Source organism: Coffea eugenioides, chromosome 2 (genome assembly GCF_003713205.1).
Source record: "Coffea eugenioides isolate CCC68of chromosome 2, Ceug_1.0, whole genome shotgun sequence".
NCBI lineage: Eukaryota > Viridiplantae > Streptophyta > Magnoliopsida > Gentianales > Rubiaceae > Coffea > Coffea eugenioides.
This window is the reverse complement of record NC_040036.1, coordinates 3,411,978-3,432,108: the sequence shown is the minus strand read 5'-3', so window position 1 is coordinate 3,432,108 and position 20,131 is coordinate 3,411,978. Positions and strand designations below refer to the sequence as shown.

Genomic DNA, 20,131 nt, shown 5'->3' with positions numbered 1-20,131 from the left:
AAAATGTGATTGGATACTTAAATTATTTAAAATAATATTTTATTTGTATTGTAAATATATTTTTTAACTCAATTTTTAATATTTTCAATCATTTTTTTTAAAATTTTCATACATCATATTACAGAAATAAAAAAAACCATTGTCAGATAATACCTTATCAAACACACTACTCACTATTGTTTCTTAAAGTCAGAGCAAAACAAAAGCTTCAATGACATTCAAGTAAAAGGAGGGGGGCGGGAGAGAGGAATTGGCTAAGAAGTTTGGCGTTGAATTCGTTCGTCTTTTTAATTTTAACGAGTACTTGCCATATTTCCGACATCCACCCGGACGTCAGTGGAATGGACATTCATCACAAAGCAATACTATACCATTGGCCATTGGGGATAATTTCTTGATTTTTATTTCACGGCACTAATTTCTTGATTCCATAGGCACCGCCCAATGAAACGTTTAGGGCAATTCAATTCATCCCGCCAACATCGAACGGGAGGATTTATCGCTTAAACCCTAACAAAAAGTAGGAGCAGTAGATTTCTCCATTATGTTCGATTTTTCGTACTCGTAACTCGGTCTGACTCTCACTCTCAATTCTCCTCTGAAAACCCTAACTGAAACCAAAGCTCATATAGCAACTCAAGATGAGCTTCGCAGCGTGCAAGATGATGCACCCTCCCACCGGAATCGACAACTGCGCCTCCGGCTTCATTACTCACTCCGTCGCCGATTTCACTCCAAAATTCCCTCCAATCCAAACCGACGATCTGGACTCGGACTGGCCCTCTACTCCCAAGCCCATTGGCCCCCTCCCCAATCTCATTCTCACTTCCGCTAATGTTCTCGAGCTTTACACCCTTAGGCTTCTAGAGGAAGCTGCTTCCAGAGACTCCAAAACGCCCATTGAAGCCCAACGGGGCGGCGTCCTCGCTGGTATCTCTGGCGCTTCTCTAGAACTCGTCTGCCATTACAGGTCCACTTCCAAACTAAACATAACTCTGAATTGCACATCATCATTTGAAATCATCTTATTTTCTAAAGACATTATTGCACCCAATTTCTTTGTTTCTTTCTTATTATTTACTCATTGTAGACTGCATGGCAATGTGGAGTCCATGGGGATTTTATCATCGGGAGGCATTGATGGTGGGAAGAGGAGGGATTCAATTATCCTAACTTTCCAAGATGCTAAGATGTCAGTTTTGGAGTTTGATGATTCTATTCACGGGCTACGCACAAGGTCAGTGAAAAAAATATTCACGAATTGAAGTTGTTGTTGTTTCTCCTACACCTAAGACGAATTGGAACCGAGGCAAAACTGCATTCAAAGGAGTCAAATTTTAGATGATTTTCTACTAATAACAGTACTTAATTGTCGCTCACTGTATCCCGATGGTTAGATCTCCTAGAATGCAACTTGAATTACCCTACTGGTGAAGTTCCGTTATATATCCTTTCATCTTGCTTTAAGCAAATTGCGCAAAAACTGTGCAGGCCAATTTGTTTGGATAGGGTGTTATTTGAAATATTATTTGGAATAATTACTGTAGCACTTTTTGTGATGTGATGTATGTGAGATAAAAAGTTGGTTGGGAATATAAAAAGGTGAGTTGGGAAATGTGTTTATGATGCAAGTGAAATATTATTTGGGATAATATTGTCATTCAATTACAGTTTTTTGGCTACTCTATTTTTTTTTTTTGGCAAATACTTGACTGGTGTTTGCTTTAATATAATTCTACAATCAAGAATGTCAATTGATGCATGATTTTGAATGGCAAGTAACAGTACTTGATGCTTTGTTTCTCTTTTCCAGCTCACTGCACTGTTTCGAAGGTCCAGATTGGCACCATCTTAAAAGAGGTAGAGAATCTTTTGCCAGAGGTCCATTAGTGAAGGTTGATCCGCAGGGAAGGTGTGCTGGAGTTCTTGTTTATGGTCTACAAATGGTCGTGCTCAAGGCTGCTGAGGTTTGATTTACTGCTACCATCCTAGTTTACTTTTCCATGCTCATTTTGTTCCTTTTATGGAATGTATTAGTATTCTGGAAATCCAATTGTAATAAGCTGTTGTACACTATTTTCCTTTGTTCCTGCTGTTGCATTAAACTTACACGGGTGGCTTACATTTTTTTCAGAGCTTTGCCAATAGCTAGGTATGTGATAGTAGCTGTTTTGTCTTTACAAGCACTCCCTTAGTTCTGGTCCATGTATGTGGTAGCTTTTGACTCTATTTGATTTTTTATGTCAGAGTTTAGAATGTGTAATGGTATGAATAATAAATCAGTGAAACACGTTGGCTGTGATGCTACTTTTTGTCATATGATAGGATATTGTATAATTTAGGTGAGGCAATTGCTATTTTGGTCGGTGACCTATTGGATGATTTTGTAGGCAAACTGTCTAAGACATTGTATCCCGACAACAAGAAATAACCTCATAAAATGGTATAGAAATTGGTTAATTACTGCATGAAACTGAAATAATGTCAAAGGGGTTGGAGTAAAGTCTACTTGTTGTAAAGTTTGTCATATTTTGAATTTTCATTGTAAAAAACATAGGTACTGATGGGAATACTAGGTAAACGTTACAGACAATGGAAAACTTGTCTGTATATTGCAGAATGTTAGCTTACCATTGCTAGAGAAGTAAATTTGTCACCTTATGTTCTAGGATAACATGGGAATAATTTCTCCAATTATACTGCTTCCATTTGCCCTCCACATGGAGGAGATTTTGGGCTTTGATGTAGGATCTGCTTGGGAACTTTGCAAAGTGATAACATCATGATGTTTCAAGAGTTGCATGGATATATTATGTGGTAATTGGCTCTATTTTGGCTCATTCATATTCATGTTGTTATCCTTGACAGCAAAATTCATGTTTATCCAACATAGATTACCTGTAAGTTAAAAAAATGAGCTCAGAGTAAGGTTTTGGGATATGGTTTATGTATCAGAATTGTCTCAGTGGCCGTCCTATTTTATGAAGGTGCTGGATGTAATATGTGTCATATGCATTTAAGCTTGAAGGATTTTTCCTTGTGATTTTCTTTTATTCTCTAAATCTCAGTTTTGGAATTTTTTATGTTAGGCCACCTCTGGTTTAGTCAGTGAGGATAATGCTTCTAGTGCGGGAGGTGCAGTTTCTGCTCGCATTGAGTCATCATATATAATTAATCTGAGAGATCTGGATATGAAGCACATAAAAGATTTTATATTTATCAATGGTAAGTGATTATAATTCCCTTTAGACAAGCTTTGCTTTGCACTTTGAGATTAGTTGGTAATGCTACTATTTGCATGATGAGTTCAGGTTCTGATTCGGTTTTCTGGTTCTAACTTGGTGTAAACTGAAGGGTATAAGAATGTTCAATTATGTATGACTTGATTTGCTGAAAGTTTTAGCTATAATTTGGTTGGAGTAGTTGATTGATCAAATTGGCAATCGGCATTTGCTTCTTGCTGTCATAAATTTTATACATTTCCAACCAGTGCTGTGATAACAATCTGACAATTTGGAATAGGAGGAGAATGACAAAAGCAGCTGAATTGGATTAAACTGATGCTAGGTTTCCTATCTTTTCTTCTTTTTCAGCTGCTAAATAATGTGTTAGCCATTTCTTCTAACTGAAATGCTGCTTATTAGTCTTTGAACTGTGAAATAATTTTCCTTTCTGTGCATTGCATTTGTATCAGTATTACCTACTGTGAGAAGTCTGCTATTTTTGCTAATGGAAGTCAGTGCTGTCTTCTACTTTTTTCTTAGTTGGTTGTTACTCCAATCTATTCATCATTCGACCCATATCATCTGGATTTTAGTTGCAAAAATGGGTTTCCAGAGTCTAAAAGTCCTTTGGGAGACTTTCATACATTATGCAAGCTATTGGGCCACTGATTTAGCCCTTCGGCAAGTTGATGTAACTGATTTTACAGGTTACATTGAGCCTGTGATGGTTATTCTTCATGAACGGGAGCTTACTTGGGCAGGGCGCGTCTCCTGGAAACATCACACTTGCATGATATCAGCACTTAGTATCAGCACAACATTGAGGCAGCATCCACTGATTTGGTCGGCCACTGTAAGAAGTTGTATTTTCAATGGAAATAGGTGGTTGTATACTGGAAATTTTACGTATAAAGAAAGATTAAGTTAATGTTTGGAATTTATCGCTATTTTCAAGCAGAAGGTTTCTCTTTGAAAAGGATTTTAGGCAATTAAAGAGAGAGCCATTGGTTATACGGTTAAATTGTTGTTGTTTAGCTGTTACGGTTGATGCTTACATGCAAATATATCATGATTTTTTAGCGCAAAACTCAAATTCTTGTTTGCTCTTTTGCTTGCACATTATTTATTACAATATAAAGCTCCTTGTTTATCAAGCGGATGACTGATCTAAGGTTTTTGGTGAATTAGGCTGCAAAGAGAAAATGAGTTACAGTGTTTCCTCTTCCAGTCTCATATATTGTACAAGTGACTTCAGTAAATTTTGCAGTGTTGTTGAATTCATCTGTGATTTTTCAATGTTCAAATTGGTGACTGGTTTCGTATTTTTGTACTCTCAATATAACTTAAAAACTTTTTTGTGCGGACATGATCTAGTACTTGTGTTTGTAGAACAACTGGTGAAATGTCTATAGAAAGTTCTGTTTACATAGATGTTTTTGTTTTTGAGGAAGTTTCCCAAGAACAAAATAAACACAAAAGAATGAGGTTTGAGAGCTTTTGCTATTCTAGAGAAGCTATCTTTGATTTGCTTGAACATTTTGCCTTTTGGCAATGCTTCAAGATTCCTGATAAAGGAATGCTGAATGATAATTGCCGATGATGCATAAAAAACTGAAAATTCATTCAGCTTTTTCCCTTATGATCTGGCTTTAAATGAATTACTTGAAGATCTAACATCTGGAGAAGGAGCTAGTCTGTCTTATGATACAAAATGCTCATTACTAATGGAAAATATGCTGTTTAATGAGCTGAGCTGGAAATCTTGGAGCTGGCTGTTTGTCTTACTTTTCTGTTGGATCTTTTCAAGTGGAAACTATCTTGGAAATTCTGTAAAACTATAATAAAGCATTTTAACCAACAAGATGTTGAAGACAGAATCAAAATTTGGTCCTTAATTTTATGCCCTTTGCTTCATTTTTCTATCTTCTGAGATTTACTTTGATGTTCTTTGATGCTATTTTTGTCTGAATTCAATTATTTCAAATGTTGGAGAGTCATACATTCAGATTTTTTTGGGCATTTTACTTATTAAATTTAGAACGACTTCATTTTTCTCATTGTTATCAGAATCTGCCTCATGATGCCTACAAGCTTCTTGCAGTGCCATCTCCTATTGGTGGAGTCCTTGTCCTCTGTGCTAATACTGTTCACTATCATAGTCAGGTAGCATTTTGATCCAGTGGAAGTTTAAAACTGTTTGATTTTTGCATCACTTCTCCAACTTCACTATCCTTTTGGCTTATGATTTGTAATTGGGCAGTCAACATCATGTGTACTTGCTTTGAACAACTATGCTGTTCCTATGGATAGCAGGTGAGGGGTTGTCAAATCTTTGTCTTTGATGTGTGTCATCATAGAATTATTAACCAGGAACTGCATAATCTGATTATAGTTCACATTGATCTGCTATATTTAATGATTAAATTCAAACTTGTTAATGGTTGATACCACCACAGCAATCTCTTGAACATAGTAGTAAAAATAAGTTTAACAATGTGATTTTTTAGAACTTTTTGATCTGTTGGAGAGGCGGGGTAGTTAATTGATACCCTCCGCTTCAAATTTTGTCCTCTTCCAAAGGACAGTTTTTATGCAGTCGAAGTACATTGGTCTTTCCTTTTTACATTGATTGTATGAGTTGTCAAGGACCTGAAAGTCTTCTTTATCCTTTTTCCAGTCAAGAGATGCCAAGGTCCAATTTTATTGTGGAGCTTGATGCTGCAAACGCAACCTGGTTAACGAATGATGTAGCTATGCTGTCAGCAAAAACTGGGGAATTGCTTTTACTTACACTAATTCATGACGGGAGGTTGGTGACCTTAGGTCTATTGCTAATACTTTTTAAACTTGTTCATTTGTACCCAACCTTAATAAATTGTGAGGACCTGAGCATGTTTTGTCTTTTTGAGATTGAGGATTTTATGCTTTTATTCTGCTTTCTTGCTAGATTTCTTCTAGCTAATAATTCATGCCAAAACTTTTATGAAGTGGAAACTATTTGTTCACTACAATATTGAATATCAAATTTCTCTGTTGTTTTCTGTTGAAAGCCTGGAATGTTGCATCGACAAGTAACAGTTCTGTTATGAATAAAAAGTAGTTTGAATTTCATTTCTTTGTTTTTATTTCAATCTGTTTATTCTTTTTCTTTAAAGCCCCCCCCCCCCCCTCTCTCCAAACAAACAAAAAAAAAAAAACACAACTCATGTCTCAGGGCTTCTTATTATGCACTATTGTCATGAAAAATGTGAACCTCAACTAGTAATTAGTGGTTTTGTTGAAATGATGGCTTCTACGTCAGTAGGAAAATATTTGCTTGTATATAGTTTTCATGCTGCTGAACATGTGAGGGTTTTGCATCTATGGAAGTTCCGTAGATGAAAACGATAAGTGCTTGAGGTAAAGCATGATGATAACGTAAGGCCATTTCAAATTTATGCTGCTATCATTGCTCTACCAATTGACCAAGTGATGAAACTCTTTGCTGCCATGTTATTAATGGGGAAGGGTCTTGGTGTCCAATTTCTATTGGGAGTAGAGAAAATCCTACAGAAATGAAACAATGGTGGATGGTGATATTTGAATTTTAGTACTTTATGGGTCGACATTGTCTATTCTTTCTAGGTTATTTAAGCATATGATGTTTTTCTTTTCCCTTTTTTTTTGCTTTCTTTCCCCTGCAGAATTGTTCAGAGATTGGAGCTTTCAAAGTCAAGAGCTTCAGTGCTTACTTCAGTAAGCCTTGAGTTCATTTGACTGTGGGATTTCTATCGTACTTGATTACAAAAGTATCTAACGTGTTTCCTTTTATAGGGTCTCACAACCGTTGGAAGTTCATTTGTATTTCTAGGTAGTCGTTTAGGTGACAGTATACTGGTACAGTTTACTTGTGGAGCCGGGGTGTCAGCGTTGCCCCTTGGTGCAAAGGAAGAGGTCTGTCAACTTGTACTTCTATAACTTGGTGATTACTTGCCATGAAACAGTTTGTTACAACTTTACTAGCTTACTGTTCTACTGTTGAACTTTCAGTTCACTGTTAAGCTACTCCATCTTCATTGAGTGCCTTGAAAAATTTTACCAATTTTTTTTCCTTGAATTCAGAATCTCATTATTCATTCTGCAAGCTATTAACTCAAAGCTTGGCTAAATATGTTCTTTACTTCTGGAGGTTGGAGATATTGAAGGTGATCTCCCTTCAGCAAAGCGGCTCCGAAGGTCTTCGTCTGATGCTTTGCAGGATATGGTGAATGGTGAAGAACTTTCCTTGTATGGTTCACATCCGAACAATGCACAGTCTGCCCAGGTCTGGTTTTTGGCTTCCCATTCTCTTCTTATTGCTTAATAATCTTGATGACAAGATCTTGTTAAGAGTAACAAAACCTGGCCTGTTTGGATGCAACAAGTATATAGCTGAGTGATAAGAAAGTTCTAGAACAAAGCTGTCAGCTTCACTGACTGTAACCACTTTCATCCTATTGACATAACATAAACAATCATAGGCTTGACCAAACTTGACTTTAATGAAGAAGCTGTTAGTGGTTAATTCATGCATTACTAACATTCTTGTTTCTCTTGACACATGCAGAAGGCTTTTTCTTTTGCTGTGAGAGATTCCCTAACGAATGTTGGGCCGCTTAAGGACTTCTCTTATGGTTTGAGAATCAATGCTGACCCAAATGCTACTGGCATTGCTAAGCAAAGTAATTATGAACTGGTTAGGTTCCTTACCTTTGCGGTTGTTGAACCATGTTCTGCATTTGTATAGGGTCAATTGTTACTTGAATCTGATCTTGTGCTTGGTTAGACTCCTGACAATGCCCTGTTGTTTGCTGCTTCACTGATCTTTACTATATTCTTAGCAGCCTTAAGTTGTTATTTTAATTTATGAGCTTCGCTAAGTAACAAAACTTCCTCTTTTATGCTTCCATGTTTTCCTATTTACATCTTATCTCATTCTTTCAGGTTTGCTGCTCTGGTCATGGCAAAAATGGTGCTCTTTGTGTGCTTCAGAAGTCTATCCGCCCAGAAATGATTACCCATGTTTGTCAATAGGCATTTGCTTCTAATTTACTTGTTTTGCTTTCCAAGAATAAGAAAATCTATCGAAACACTGCGTGTATTTTCTTTTTTGTCCAGTTTATTTTTCTTTACTGGGTACTCTTTATTCTTTTGCATTTGCTTTTTATCTCCTTTGTTATTATAGATTGTAGTTGAGTCTTGGTTTTGTGTGTCATTCTTGTTGCTTTTTGGATTAAGGAAGTCAATTTCTGGCTCTGGACATCTGTCATGTTCGCCTTTAGATGTTTTATAGATGTGTGAACGATCAAGTTGGATTTGTGTGTGGGCTTATCTTTTGTTACAATGCCTCTTTTGTGTGGTCGATGTTATGTTTTTCTGTATGAGCACTGCAGACAATTGTATTTGAAGCAGCATTTAGGCTTTGCACTTAGCTATTGTGTACAGAGCCTGAAGTCTTCCCCACTCCCCCCCTCGCCCAATGGTAGGGGGAACAAAAAAGAACACTGCTGAAAAAGGAAAAAATCTTAAACACTTGTTAGTAGCTTAAGTAATTTCTTATTTTTTTAGGTTTTGTCATTTTTGCTTGATTCATCTGTAGATGCTGATGAGCTATACAGATGAAGACACACTGACATACTGTTCTAGGAAATGGTGGGAAGAGAAAGAAAATACTTGGCATGGAGATTGTGTTCCCCTTTTTGTCATTTTCTTGGCAGTATTAATTTAGTCTGAATTATACATTTAATTAGATGTTCTTTAGGACTAGTTATACATGTTTTGAAAAAGTTTGTATGAATGTAATATTTCATCTGTGAAAGCTGGGTCCTCACAGAATAAAAGCTTTTCCAATGTTGTTGTGAACTTTCAATACTTGGTTCCATAGGGAGTTATCTGGATATTCTACTTTGTGAAGCAACCTGTAAGTTTGACTTTTTATTCCTTCTTAAAGGAATCAATACCAGGTTGCAAGGGAGTTTGGACAGTATACCACAAGAATGCACGTAGTCATGTGGTTGATTCATCAAAGGTCACAGCTGATGACGATGAATATCATGCATATTTGATTATCAGTTTGGAGACTCGTACAATGGTAATCTCATTCATCTTCTTATTGAAGTTGATAGTGTTTAATGTTTTTCTGCTCCTTTTGGACATCCCCTTGTGTATGTGAATATGATAGCTGAAGAAATTTACTTCATTGGCAGAAAATTTTATTGATGCATATGATATCGTAATGTCTTTTCTTTTGCATTTTTTTTTGAATTATCCAAATGTGCTCCCTCTCCATTTCTCTAATTTTTTTTTCTTTTTCCTTTTTCCTTTTATTGGTTTGGGGGAGGGGGTGGGTGGGTGGTTAAGTTGTTGGTTTGGTCCACTAACATGTACTAGATGACCTGATGAACGTCCATCAGTTCTCCCAGAACTCTAATAAAGCTTCAGGATCCAAGCATGGACAATAATATTTTGTACACCACAAAAATATGGTTTTTGCTTCGGAGGTGGGTTAAAAAGATATCTGATCTCTAGTTATATTTGATTATTGAACTGTGCGTTGTCTTTCCTTTTAACCCAGCATTAGGCCTATAATTATTTTTGTATTGAGTTTTTTCAATGCAAAGCTGCCAGAAGTCAGAGTATTACATTCTTTTTGGAGGACAAGTATGTTGCAGTTTGCTTATCATTCTTTAGGCCACCCGCCCAAAAAAGCATGTCATCTCCAACTTTTTTGCCTTTTTGAAACCTCTATTTTGACTTTTCAAAATCTTAAGAAATCAGGGCATAGCTTTGGTTGTTTTTTTAGCATTGCTTTCGATTGTCACCATGTTTATTTTACTAAACAGGTACTGCAGTCGGCTAATAATTTAGAGGAGGTTACCGAAAATGTTGACTATTATACCCAAGGATGTACTATTGCTGCTGGAAATTTGTTTGGAAGGTAAACTTTTGTCTTCTTAAAATCATTGATATGTTTTTGGATTTATGCTTTTAATTCAATTAAATTTTGGCTATCCCTCTTTTTGCTTCTTCCTATTTGCTAGTTCTTGTATTTCTAGTTGGTTGGCATTTTTGGTCATCATTCTTTTGAGTATAATTTAGGATGCTCCATGCTCATCTTTAATTTACAGGAAAGTACATCTGAGCATAATCAGTTTCCTTGTCAATTGCCCATCTTATCAAGTTGAAGTGGATGTGATTGACATTCCTTCTGGTTGATGACAATCTGATTTAACAAATACACCTGTGTTTGAGCCCTGTAGAGTTTCTATCTTCTGATTATCAACCTGATGCAAATTAAAAAAAAGAAGATAAAATCAACTAAAATCTTGAAAGTAGAATCTAAACTGTGTAATATCAACTGGAGTAATACTTCATAATTGTAGAAAAGGTCCTGTGGATTAACATAATGAACAGAAAGACAAGGTTTTTCTTTGCACTAGATCCACTTGATGAAATCTGTTTGTGAGCTGTAAAATCTTCGATTTTTTATTGTTAACATGATGTAAATGAAGAAAAGGGTAATACGATTTAAAAACTAAAAGATGAAGTCAACAATCTCTAATAACATGCATAAAATACTTATGTGAAGAATGTGATCATTGAGAATAGTTATAAGACATTCTGCAAAGAATAATTAAAGAACAGCAAGACATTGAAATGTTCCTCCAATTTTTAACAGAATAGTTGTACTTGGGGTTTTTATATTTCTGAAATTTAACAGAATAGTATGTGATAACTTACAGCAATACATTACAGTAATTTTTAAGTCAACAGACTAGCATCATAGCTCATTTGCGGGCTTTGTGGTTTTCACGTACAGGATTTGAAATTGGGGGTAACCTTACGATCAATTAAAGTTGTTTTAATAAGAAATTTAAGAAGAATAGGTATGGTATAGAATAAATTGAAGTTTTATTCTGTATGGTACTATTTTCAGTTCAACAATAAATTATGTATCATTTTCTATCAATGTCAGGTTCTAACTTTTCTAGGCTTATCTACCCTAAGTAGTGATATTTACTGATTCTACATCCGTACCTTATTGCAGCAGTTCTAGATGAGGTACAAGGTGAACCCATCTGGTTGCTTTTCTCACCTTTCTAGCTTCTGAATGCATAGCATCACTGGCTAGGCTTGTAGGATGTATGCTTTATATCTCATACCTAATGATGTTGCTATAGCTTTTTTATTCCTTGACTGCTATTAGTCTGCAAATTTATCGGTTGATAATTGTACAATATGGTGATGTTTCTGGTTATTTTCGTTGTTTACAGGCGTCTGGTCATCCAAATCTATGCTTATGGTGCTCGACTTCTTGATGGTGGGTTTATGGTTCAAGAACTGAACTTTAGGCCTCCGAATTCTGAAATTGGACCTAGTTCTGAAAGTCAAAAAGTGGCATCTGTTTCTATAGCTGATCCATATGTATTGCTGAGAATGATCGATGGAAGTATTTACCTTCTTCTTGGAGGTATGGTAAAAAAATCTAGATTCCTTTCTGGGTAGTCAATTAGCTATTTGGATATTATGGAGCCATTTTGCTTTTTCTCCTTTTGGGGTTATTGTGTTCTGGTAACTTCTCTTTATTGCCATCTCATCCATCTGGGGAACTGGATCTATGAGCTTTTGTTTTAAGAACCGAAGATAAGCTACTGCAATAATCCTTTTTGCATCCCAAAATATTCATCTGAGTGTTGTCCTACTGTCTACTTCCTAATGAAGTTGTGCAAGGAGCACTTGCTTACACTGTATTGTGGTGTTTCAACTCATAGAACAGAAAGTGGTGGAAACGGTTTCTTACATTAATGTAGTTAGATGCTAACATGACCTATTATTGCTTATAGTTGAGCCGGAAGATCTTCCCTTGAGGACAAAAAGGGAAGAAAGCAAATTCTTTTCCAAAAGGAAAAAAAAAAGGAATGACTCAAAGACAAATTATGTAAATCTGAGAGAATAACTATACAATGGCTAGGCGTCAATCAATTTTTATGTCAGCATAGTTATATGAGTACAATCACCGTAATGCTACATTAGATTGACTAGAGATACAATTACCCTTGGATTTATGTTGCATGTCCTACTTAAAGGACTAAAGGGAAAAGAATCTCTTCATTAACTAAAATTTGTTGTTTCAATCAATTTTGTTGATTTTTTGCTAATTGATTGTCGTGCTGTTATGTTTCTCATAGATCCATCCAGTTGCACGCTCACCACCACCAATCCAGAAGTATTTGAAAGCTCAAAGAATCTAATAACTGCTTGCACACTCTATCATGACAAAGGCCCAGAGCCATGGCTGCGGAAGACGAGTACTGATGCTTGGCTTTCTACAGGCATTGGGGAGGCAATTGATGGGTCTGATGGTGCCTCCCATGATCTGGGGGACGTATACTGTATTGTTTGCTATCAAAGTGGTGGGCTTGAGATATTTGATGTGCCTAATTTTACTTGTGTATTTTCTGTGGAAAATTGTGCATCCGGGAAAGCAATCCTCATGGACACATTTTCTCCCCACCCAGCCAAAAGTAATCAGGAAGTTGTGCAAATGATTGAGGATGTGAATGCACAAGAAAGGAAAGACAATAGTCAGAAAATAGGGGTTGTGGAATTGGCCATGCATAGGTGGGCTGGGCAACATAGCCGCCCTTTTCTTTTTGGAATATTGTCAGATGGAACAATTCTTTGCTACCATGCGTTTGTTTTTGAGAATTCAGATACCGGAAGTAGAGATGAGAAACCTGTTATTTCCCAGAACTCTGGTAATCTTAGCAGTATGAATGGTTCTAGGCTTAGAAATTTGAGATTCATCCGCATCTCATTGGACACTTATGCTAGGGACGAGATACCATCTGGAACCCCATCTAAACGTTTGACCATTTTCAAGAATGTTGGTGGATTCCAAGGTTTGTTTCTCTCTGGGTCCAGACCCACTTGGTTCATGATGTTCAGGGAACGGCTTAGGATACATCCACAGGTTAGTTATGCTTGGACATTGCTGACGCTGGTTTCTTCTTTCTTCCTCCTTTTTTTTTTTTTAATAGTATGAAACATTATGCCAAAACTGTTATGGCAAGAGGACCTGAATGTTACCTTATCAACATGATGGTCGTATTTTGTCACTCAGTTTGCAATCTATGTTCATAAAGAAATCCTGTCCGTTAAGACCTTGAAGGAATGAAAATAAATGCTGTCATGCACAATAAATCCCATGGAGTATTAATGATGCAAGCTTGCTTCAGCTATTCTTTCATTCGATTAGTGTTATGCTTCGCGCAATTTCGCAGCAAGTAGCTGCAAATTTTTTTGAGGAGGTAAAATTGTAAGAAATGTTTTGTACAACTGGTATTGACTGGGAGTTTTTCATTGCAGCTTTGTGATGGACCTATTGCTGCTTTCACTGTTCTTCACAATGTGAACTGCAATCATGGGTTTATATACGTTACCTCTCAGGTTAGACACTAACATTTATTCCCTGCGACTCTTCCACCATCCCGTCTTATTGAGTTCAACGGTTTTCTCTAATTTTTAGGGTACACTGAAGATTTGTCAACTTCCATCCTCCTTACTATATGACAATTATTGGCCAGTACAAAAGGTAAATTGTCCTAACTTATTCTTGTAATCCTTCAGATTAAACTTATTCCTATTAATTCTTAAGGTCAAAAAATATTTGGGTGGCATTGATGACCTTATATGGTTTGCCCATTTTCTTGCGCCATTTTTTCTGTGTTCTTTTCATGTTGGGGATCAGACAACTTTGAAGGGGACTCCTCATCAGGTCACTTATTTTGCTGAGAAGAATTTGTATCCCCTTATAGTATCATATTCAGTGAGTGCATCCTTGACTCTGTGGTTACTGATTTCTTTGATCAGTAGTGTTGTCTTATCAATGGTCAATGTAGTGCAGACAGACAATAAGAAACAGTCCACATCAGTGGTCAAAGTTGACTGATCTTTCACAATGATTTTGAAAGGAGAAAAAGCTCCATAATGTCTTTGCAGATTGATGATTGTAGAGAAATGGACTGATTGCCGAACTTGGCTTAATCTTTATTATCTTTAGGTCCTTAAGCCGCTAAACCAAGTTCTTTCATCTCTTGTTGATCAAGAAGTTGGTCACCAGCTTGAGAATGAGACTATGAATTTTGAAGGGATGTATCCTGTAGAAGAATTTGAGATCCGCATTATGGAACCAAAAAATTCCGGGCCTTGGCAAACAAGAGCTACAATACCAATGCAAAGTTCTGAAAATGCTCTGACTGTACGAGCGGTTACTTTGTTTGTGAGTTTTGACTGCGTCTGCTTGTGTTATTAGTCCCTTTCTGATTTATTTTGCTATCTGCTTTTTTTTTCCCTTTTTCCTTTGGGGTTTGGGGGGTGGGGGTTTTGATATATGATTTGTAAATTTGAACTCATCATGTTCTGGATATGCACAATTACAGAATTGCACAACAAGAGAAAATGAAACTCTTTTGGCAGTTGGAACTGCTTATGTACAAGGAGAGGATGTTGCAGCAAGAGGGCGTATTCTCTTGTTTTCAATTGAAAGAAATGCTGACAATTCTCAAATTTTAGTAAGCTTTTATCATGAGACACTGCTTAAACTTTGTCCATCTTTACTTGATTCTGTCAGGACATTATGCCAGTCGCTTTGTCAATTGGCATTTACTCATTTACTGATTAAATTAAATGAACTGGACAGTAGACAATGATCTGGATTCTGCTTGTCCTTTTATGATTAATCCTGTGAGGACTTTTTCCAGGTTTCAGAAGTTTACGCCAAAGAATTGAAAGGCGCCATATCTGCTCTAGCATCTCTCCAAGGTCATTTGCTGATAGCATCTGGTCCTAAGATTATTTTACACGAGTGGACGGGTTCTGAATTAAATGGTGTTGCCTTCTACGATGTTCCTCCTCTTTATGTTGTGAGCTTAAATATTGTAAGTATCACTTTTAAGCCTTTTAGAATTCTTTTTGCAGCTTCTCTTTCTTCTGCTTAGCTGTTTCTCTCCTCTCTTAGTCAGCTGCTTAAAATCTAAGCAATGTCTTGATACTGGAAATGGTAAAAGTACTGTATTTTGATCTTCCAAAGGTGTCTGTTTTGTTATTATCATTTTTGCATTTGTACTCCTTGCATAACTAAAAATTCTGTAATGCCCAGCTGAAACATGATTAGCTGTTTGATTTTATGATGAATCTTTGACTGCCATCCCATACCATCCTTGCATTTGTGGGCTAAGGATGAGATGTTTGTGTATGGGTGTTAGGGGAGGACTTCAGTAATTTGGCTTTAACATTTCAGGGTAGTGGACTAGGCTTTTATAAATTCTTTGCTTTTTTGTGATTCTTTTTCTTATCATGCTGCTGGCATCCAATGCAAGGTATCATTAGGAACTTAGGAGAGTCAAATATGTTTTATGTAGTTCAGAAAGTTGTATTTTTCTGAGGATTATTGTGAATTGTGTTAATTTTCAAGAAGTATCTCCCTCTTAATCTGCTTGACCAATTTTACGCTGATCAGTGCATTAGCTTTTGACCTATTTAGGGCCCTTTTTTGTCTGTGCTAGTACAGATAAATGTGTTGCTAAATGGGAATATTCCTTGCCTAGTGTTTTTGACATTTCTAGCCCTGTAATTCTTTTGATTTGTATGTTGGTGAGTGAGTTGTGCTGGGTGTTCAATTTCAATCTCATGGGTGTGAACTTCGTGATTCCACTGCTATTAATCTTGCAGGTTAAGAATTTTATTCTTCTTGGAGACATTCACAAAAGCATTTACTTTTTGAGTTGGAAGGAGCAAGGATCTCAGCTTAATCTATTGGCTAAGGACTTTGGTTCTCTTGATTGTCTGGCAACAGAATTTTTAATTGATGGAAATACACTGAGTCTTATGGTTTCAGATGACCAAAAGAATGTTCAGGTCAGTGTCATCATGAGATTGTTGACTGCTAGAATAAATCTCAGATGAATGCAAGTTTTATGTGAAGTTCGGCTGAGGCAGGATATTTCACAGATGGTGAAAGTAGTAAACCCCACCCCCCTCTCCCGCCCCGCCCTGCCCCGCTCCTCTCCAAATAAAAAAGGGAAGATAAAGAACATCCTCTCCAAAAGAAAGGGAAGATAAAGAGCACCAGAGAACCCAAATAAGGGGAGGGGGAACATATCAGCATGTACACTTGTTTTCTGAAAATTACAGACATTTTCTGCTCCTTTTTCAATGTTTTCTGTTCTCAAGATCATTGCATGTGGAGTTCCTAGTTAAGCCAGTAGCTTCATTTTTCTGTCAAATAGGATGGCCTCTCATGCAATTTTAGAGGAATCTCATTCTTATTCTCAATATCCATTTTAATGTTTTGTGTTCTCAATATATAGGTCTTTTCTTATTCTCCCAAGTTGTCAGAGAGTTGGAAAGGGCAGAAGCTTTTGTCCAGGGCTGAGTTTCATATTGGTGCTCATGTCACTAAGTTTTTGCGATTGCATCTGCTTCCAACATCCCCTGATCGAACTAATACTCCTGGGTCTGATAAGACAAATCGTTTTGGTCTACTTTTTGGTACCCTAGATGGGAGCATTGGCTGTATTGCACCTCTTGATGAACTAACATTTCGGAGGCTCCAGTCACTGCAGAAAAAGCTTGTAGATGCTGTTTCTCATGTTGCTGGTTTGAACCCAAGATCTTTTCGGCAATTCCGCTCTAATGGAAGGGCTCATAGACCTGGTCCTGATAGTATAGTCGACTGTGAGCTGCTTTGCCAGTAAGTATTCTTGGTTCTTTGGGCCTTCATACTTGTTGGGAGCAACATTTTGTGAAAGGGCTTATCCTTAGATACATCAGACAATTAGATGAGAGGATGTTTGTGGTATGTGAATTGATCCACTAAAAATGAGTCGAGCATAACCCGGTGGTAAAAGAAGGCTCTGACTGGAATGTGTCTTTGAGAAGAGTTTTCAGAAATACAATCCAAAGAATGATAAACGTCGTCTCTCCTTATCTTAGAATATGAAGTGTCCTTTCTTTGGTACATTAGCAACTGCTAACAACGGTATAGGAATAAAATTGCATTATGTGTATGGGAGTTAGTGCTTATTGAAAAGAATAAAGGCCTTTGTGTGAATGATTGGGATTTTTTCTGCCTTTATGGGGCCCTGTTGTGGATAAATTTCTACCTAGATGTGCTGGGTGTAGTTACTGTTATGTTATGTTATCAGATAGAAGTCCCACTGTTATGTTATTAGATAGAAGTTCCAAATTCCAATAATGGTTTTTTGGTAATTATATAATTTTGGTTACATGAAGTTACTGGCTGTAGATAGATGATGTGTTGTACATGTTCTTCATGGTTTTATCTCACAGTAGTTAGTGGTATTAGATGTTGTCGTTGTTTCTGAGATTATGTTACAGGAGAAACTGAATTGGGAGTGAGGACTGCATGAATGATGATTGGAACTGCAAATATACACTGTGATATCCATGTCTATGCTCGTATATTCATGTGGATGCCCTTGGTCTCTTTGCAAGACATGTCTTCTCTTTCTGAGAAAGTTATATCTGACATATGATACCGTGCCTTCTGGTTGGAACTGCAGTTATGAAATGCTTCCCTTGGAAGAGCAGCTTGAAATTGCTCACCAGATTGGAACCACTCGTATGCAGATCATATCCAACTTAAATGAACTCACTCTGGGGACCAGCTTCTTATGAGCAGGCCTGTTGAATATTTTGCCTACAGTGAGCAAGGAATAGCAGAAGTTGCAGAGCCATCTGTGTCATGCTATTCTGCTGTCATGGGCTGCAAAAGGACCTTCGACTTGGAAGTTTTGTGCATATTGGCCATTGCTTGTATCTGTAGTGTTAACGTCATCCTTCATCCGTGTTGTACAGTTATTGATAATGTAGTTGCATCTTTGCTGTAGTTGGACAGCTTCATCTTATTTATAATGTAGTTGCTTCTTTGGAGTATGTTTTCACTTTGCTGAGAAAAATTTCTGGAACGTCTGCCTAACTTTTGATGTTGTGGTGGGACTTTGTGGGAGTTCGGCTTAGCAAGTCCAACTGAATGATTCTGTGATGTCCAATCTTGTGTGATGATGGGTGCAAAGGTTGGTATAAATTGATAATTTAGTTTGCAAAAATGATTATAGATGAGTTTACAAAAAATTTAAAATAAATGAGTAATTGAGTTATTTAATTTATTTTTTAATTAATTTATTTATATTTATTTAATTAAATGAATATAAATGAGTTGATTCATTTTAGTCGATCCAAATTCGTTCAAATCATTTATTTTAAAACCTCTACTTGTGTCCACGGTTATTGTTCTCTATTCTGAGCTCCTTCTGGTGTCAGACCAATTGGGGTATATGGTTCGCGATTGGTTGGGACAAAGTAGTCGTACATTGAGTGGGCGATCATCCGTAAAGATTAAAAAAAAATAAAAAAGAAAGTGCAATTTTACCTTCTTTGTGCACGGCTAGTTTTTACTAAGGGTAAAAAATAAAAAAATCTTTTGTGATAAATTTAATATACAAAAACGCTTTTTCGTGATTTTAAAATGTATAACATGACACCTTATGTTTTGAACTAAATTGTCATTATACTTTGAACTAAATTGTAAAGATGACGAAATTTGTTAAATTTAACGAAAATGACTTATTGGAACCTAAAAAAAAAATTATAGCTAATTTTTAACAAATATACTTGTTCTACTCCTTAACCCTTAATTCTCTCTATCTAGAGAATAAAACAAATGATTTTTTGAACTGTCTTTTACTTAATTATATCAGGGCATTTTGGTTATTTCATTCATTTCTGTTAAATTTAACGGATTCCGTCACCTTTACAATTTAGTTCAAAGTATAAGGTGTCATGTTGTACGTTTTGAAACTATTGTACGCTTTTCTATACATTAAATTTATCATGGAGGGTTTTTTTATTTTTTACCCTTTTACTAATCATCTATTGTAACACGTCCAATCTCGGGCGCTAGTTTCGTGCCATATGGAAAATAATTAGCTCGAACCGAATGCGATCATAGATGTTCATGGTTACAATATTTGCATAGTTGTACAGGGATTCCATGAATAGTTTTCTTCTTTATTTGTTTTCCCCTTGGGTAAAAGAAACAGCTCCTGTCTTACTACAAATCCACAGGGATAGTGTGCTTCGTTGAACATTTTGATTCCACCTTTTATATTGGAGTGTGGGGTATGGGGTACGAGTCGCATATATATATATATATATATAGGTATGTATATAGGGGGTTGGCATGTGCACGTGCGTGTTACTGCATCATTCCGTCCTTAATGTACGTAGATCCATGATTACACACGTGCATGCTGTTAATCAATGGGCTGCTTTTTTTTTTTTTTTTGCACTTCTTTGTTTCCCTTGACTAAAAGCAAGTAGAAAGGGGCAGATTAATTAGTTAGTCATAACGATATAGTAAGTATTTTGGTCAGTGGATCTGATCATCATCATGTTTGTAACTTCTTAATGTCAGAGAGATGCTTCCAAAAGTTGTTCTGACTGAGGGTTGGGAGGGACCATCAAAACAGCAATTGACCATTCCTCCCTGGTTGGAATTGGGCCTTGACCCTTTAGTAAATGTCCAGTTAAAGTGGAGCACTAATCCTCCGCCGGACCACTTTCGTGAACAAGAGGCCCATAATTAAAATCTTACATTCTTCTCACGCGCGTTGTCCATTCCCCTTTCTCCCTCGAAATTACTCGTGCGCTGTTTGAAATTTCAATTGCGAGCAGTAATTTGCAATATATATATATATAATTATATATATTTTTTGGTTTTGGGCCCCCTTTCCATGCTGTTCATTGAAAACACGACTTTTCCCCAGTGTAAAAGCATTAAAAGGAAAGTGGGATTCCAGCAATGT

General features: G+C 36.6%; 1 protein-coding gene across 1 annotated transcript; it reads left to right on the top strand.

Annotated features, from left to right (window-relative positions):
• The first annotated feature begins 269 nt into the window (after positions 1-269).
• Positions 270-18,316, top strand: LOC113761435 (cleavage and polyadenylation specificity factor subunit 1). Its single transcript, XM_027304419.1, has 26 exons — positions 270-970; positions 1,091-1,237; positions 1,814-1,967; positions 3,090-3,225; positions 3,932-4,077; positions 5,292-5,387; positions 5,485-5,537; positions 5,902-6,033; positions 6,908-6,959; positions 7,038-7,157; positions 7,393-7,527; positions 7,810-7,938; positions 8,187-8,264; positions 9,193-9,333; positions 10,085-10,179; positions 11,516-11,712; positions 12,431-13,215; positions 13,611-13,691; positions 13,771-13,836; positions 13,993-14,070; positions 14,305-14,523; positions 14,684-14,815; positions 15,005-15,181; positions 15,975-16,160; positions 16,613-16,995; positions 17,828-18,316. Exons 1-26 carry the CDS (start codon positions 642-644, stop codon positions 17,940-17,942), a joined length of 4,362 nt encoding a protein of 1,453 aa, XP_027160220.1. The 5' UTR covers positions 270-641; the 3' UTR covers positions 17,943-18,316.
• Positions 18,317-20,131: the final 1,815 nt, after the last annotated feature.

What these genes read in the sequence shown, in the direction of transcription:
- LOC113761435 (XM_027304419.1), top strand. Translation starts at nt 642, where the DNA reads ATGAGCTTCGCAGCGTGCAAGATGATGCACCCTCCCACCGGAATCGAC. An exon ending in AGCAAAGTAATTATGAACTG is followed by an intron (nt 7,939 to 8,186) that starts GTTAGGTTCCTT and finishes TCATTCTTTCAG; the next exon opens with GTTTGCTGCTCTGGTCATGG. An exon ending in TACGAGCGGTTACTTTGTTT is followed by an intron (nt 14,524 to 14,683) that starts GTGAGTTTTGAC and finishes GCACAATTACAG; the next exon opens with AATTGCACAACAAGAGAAAA.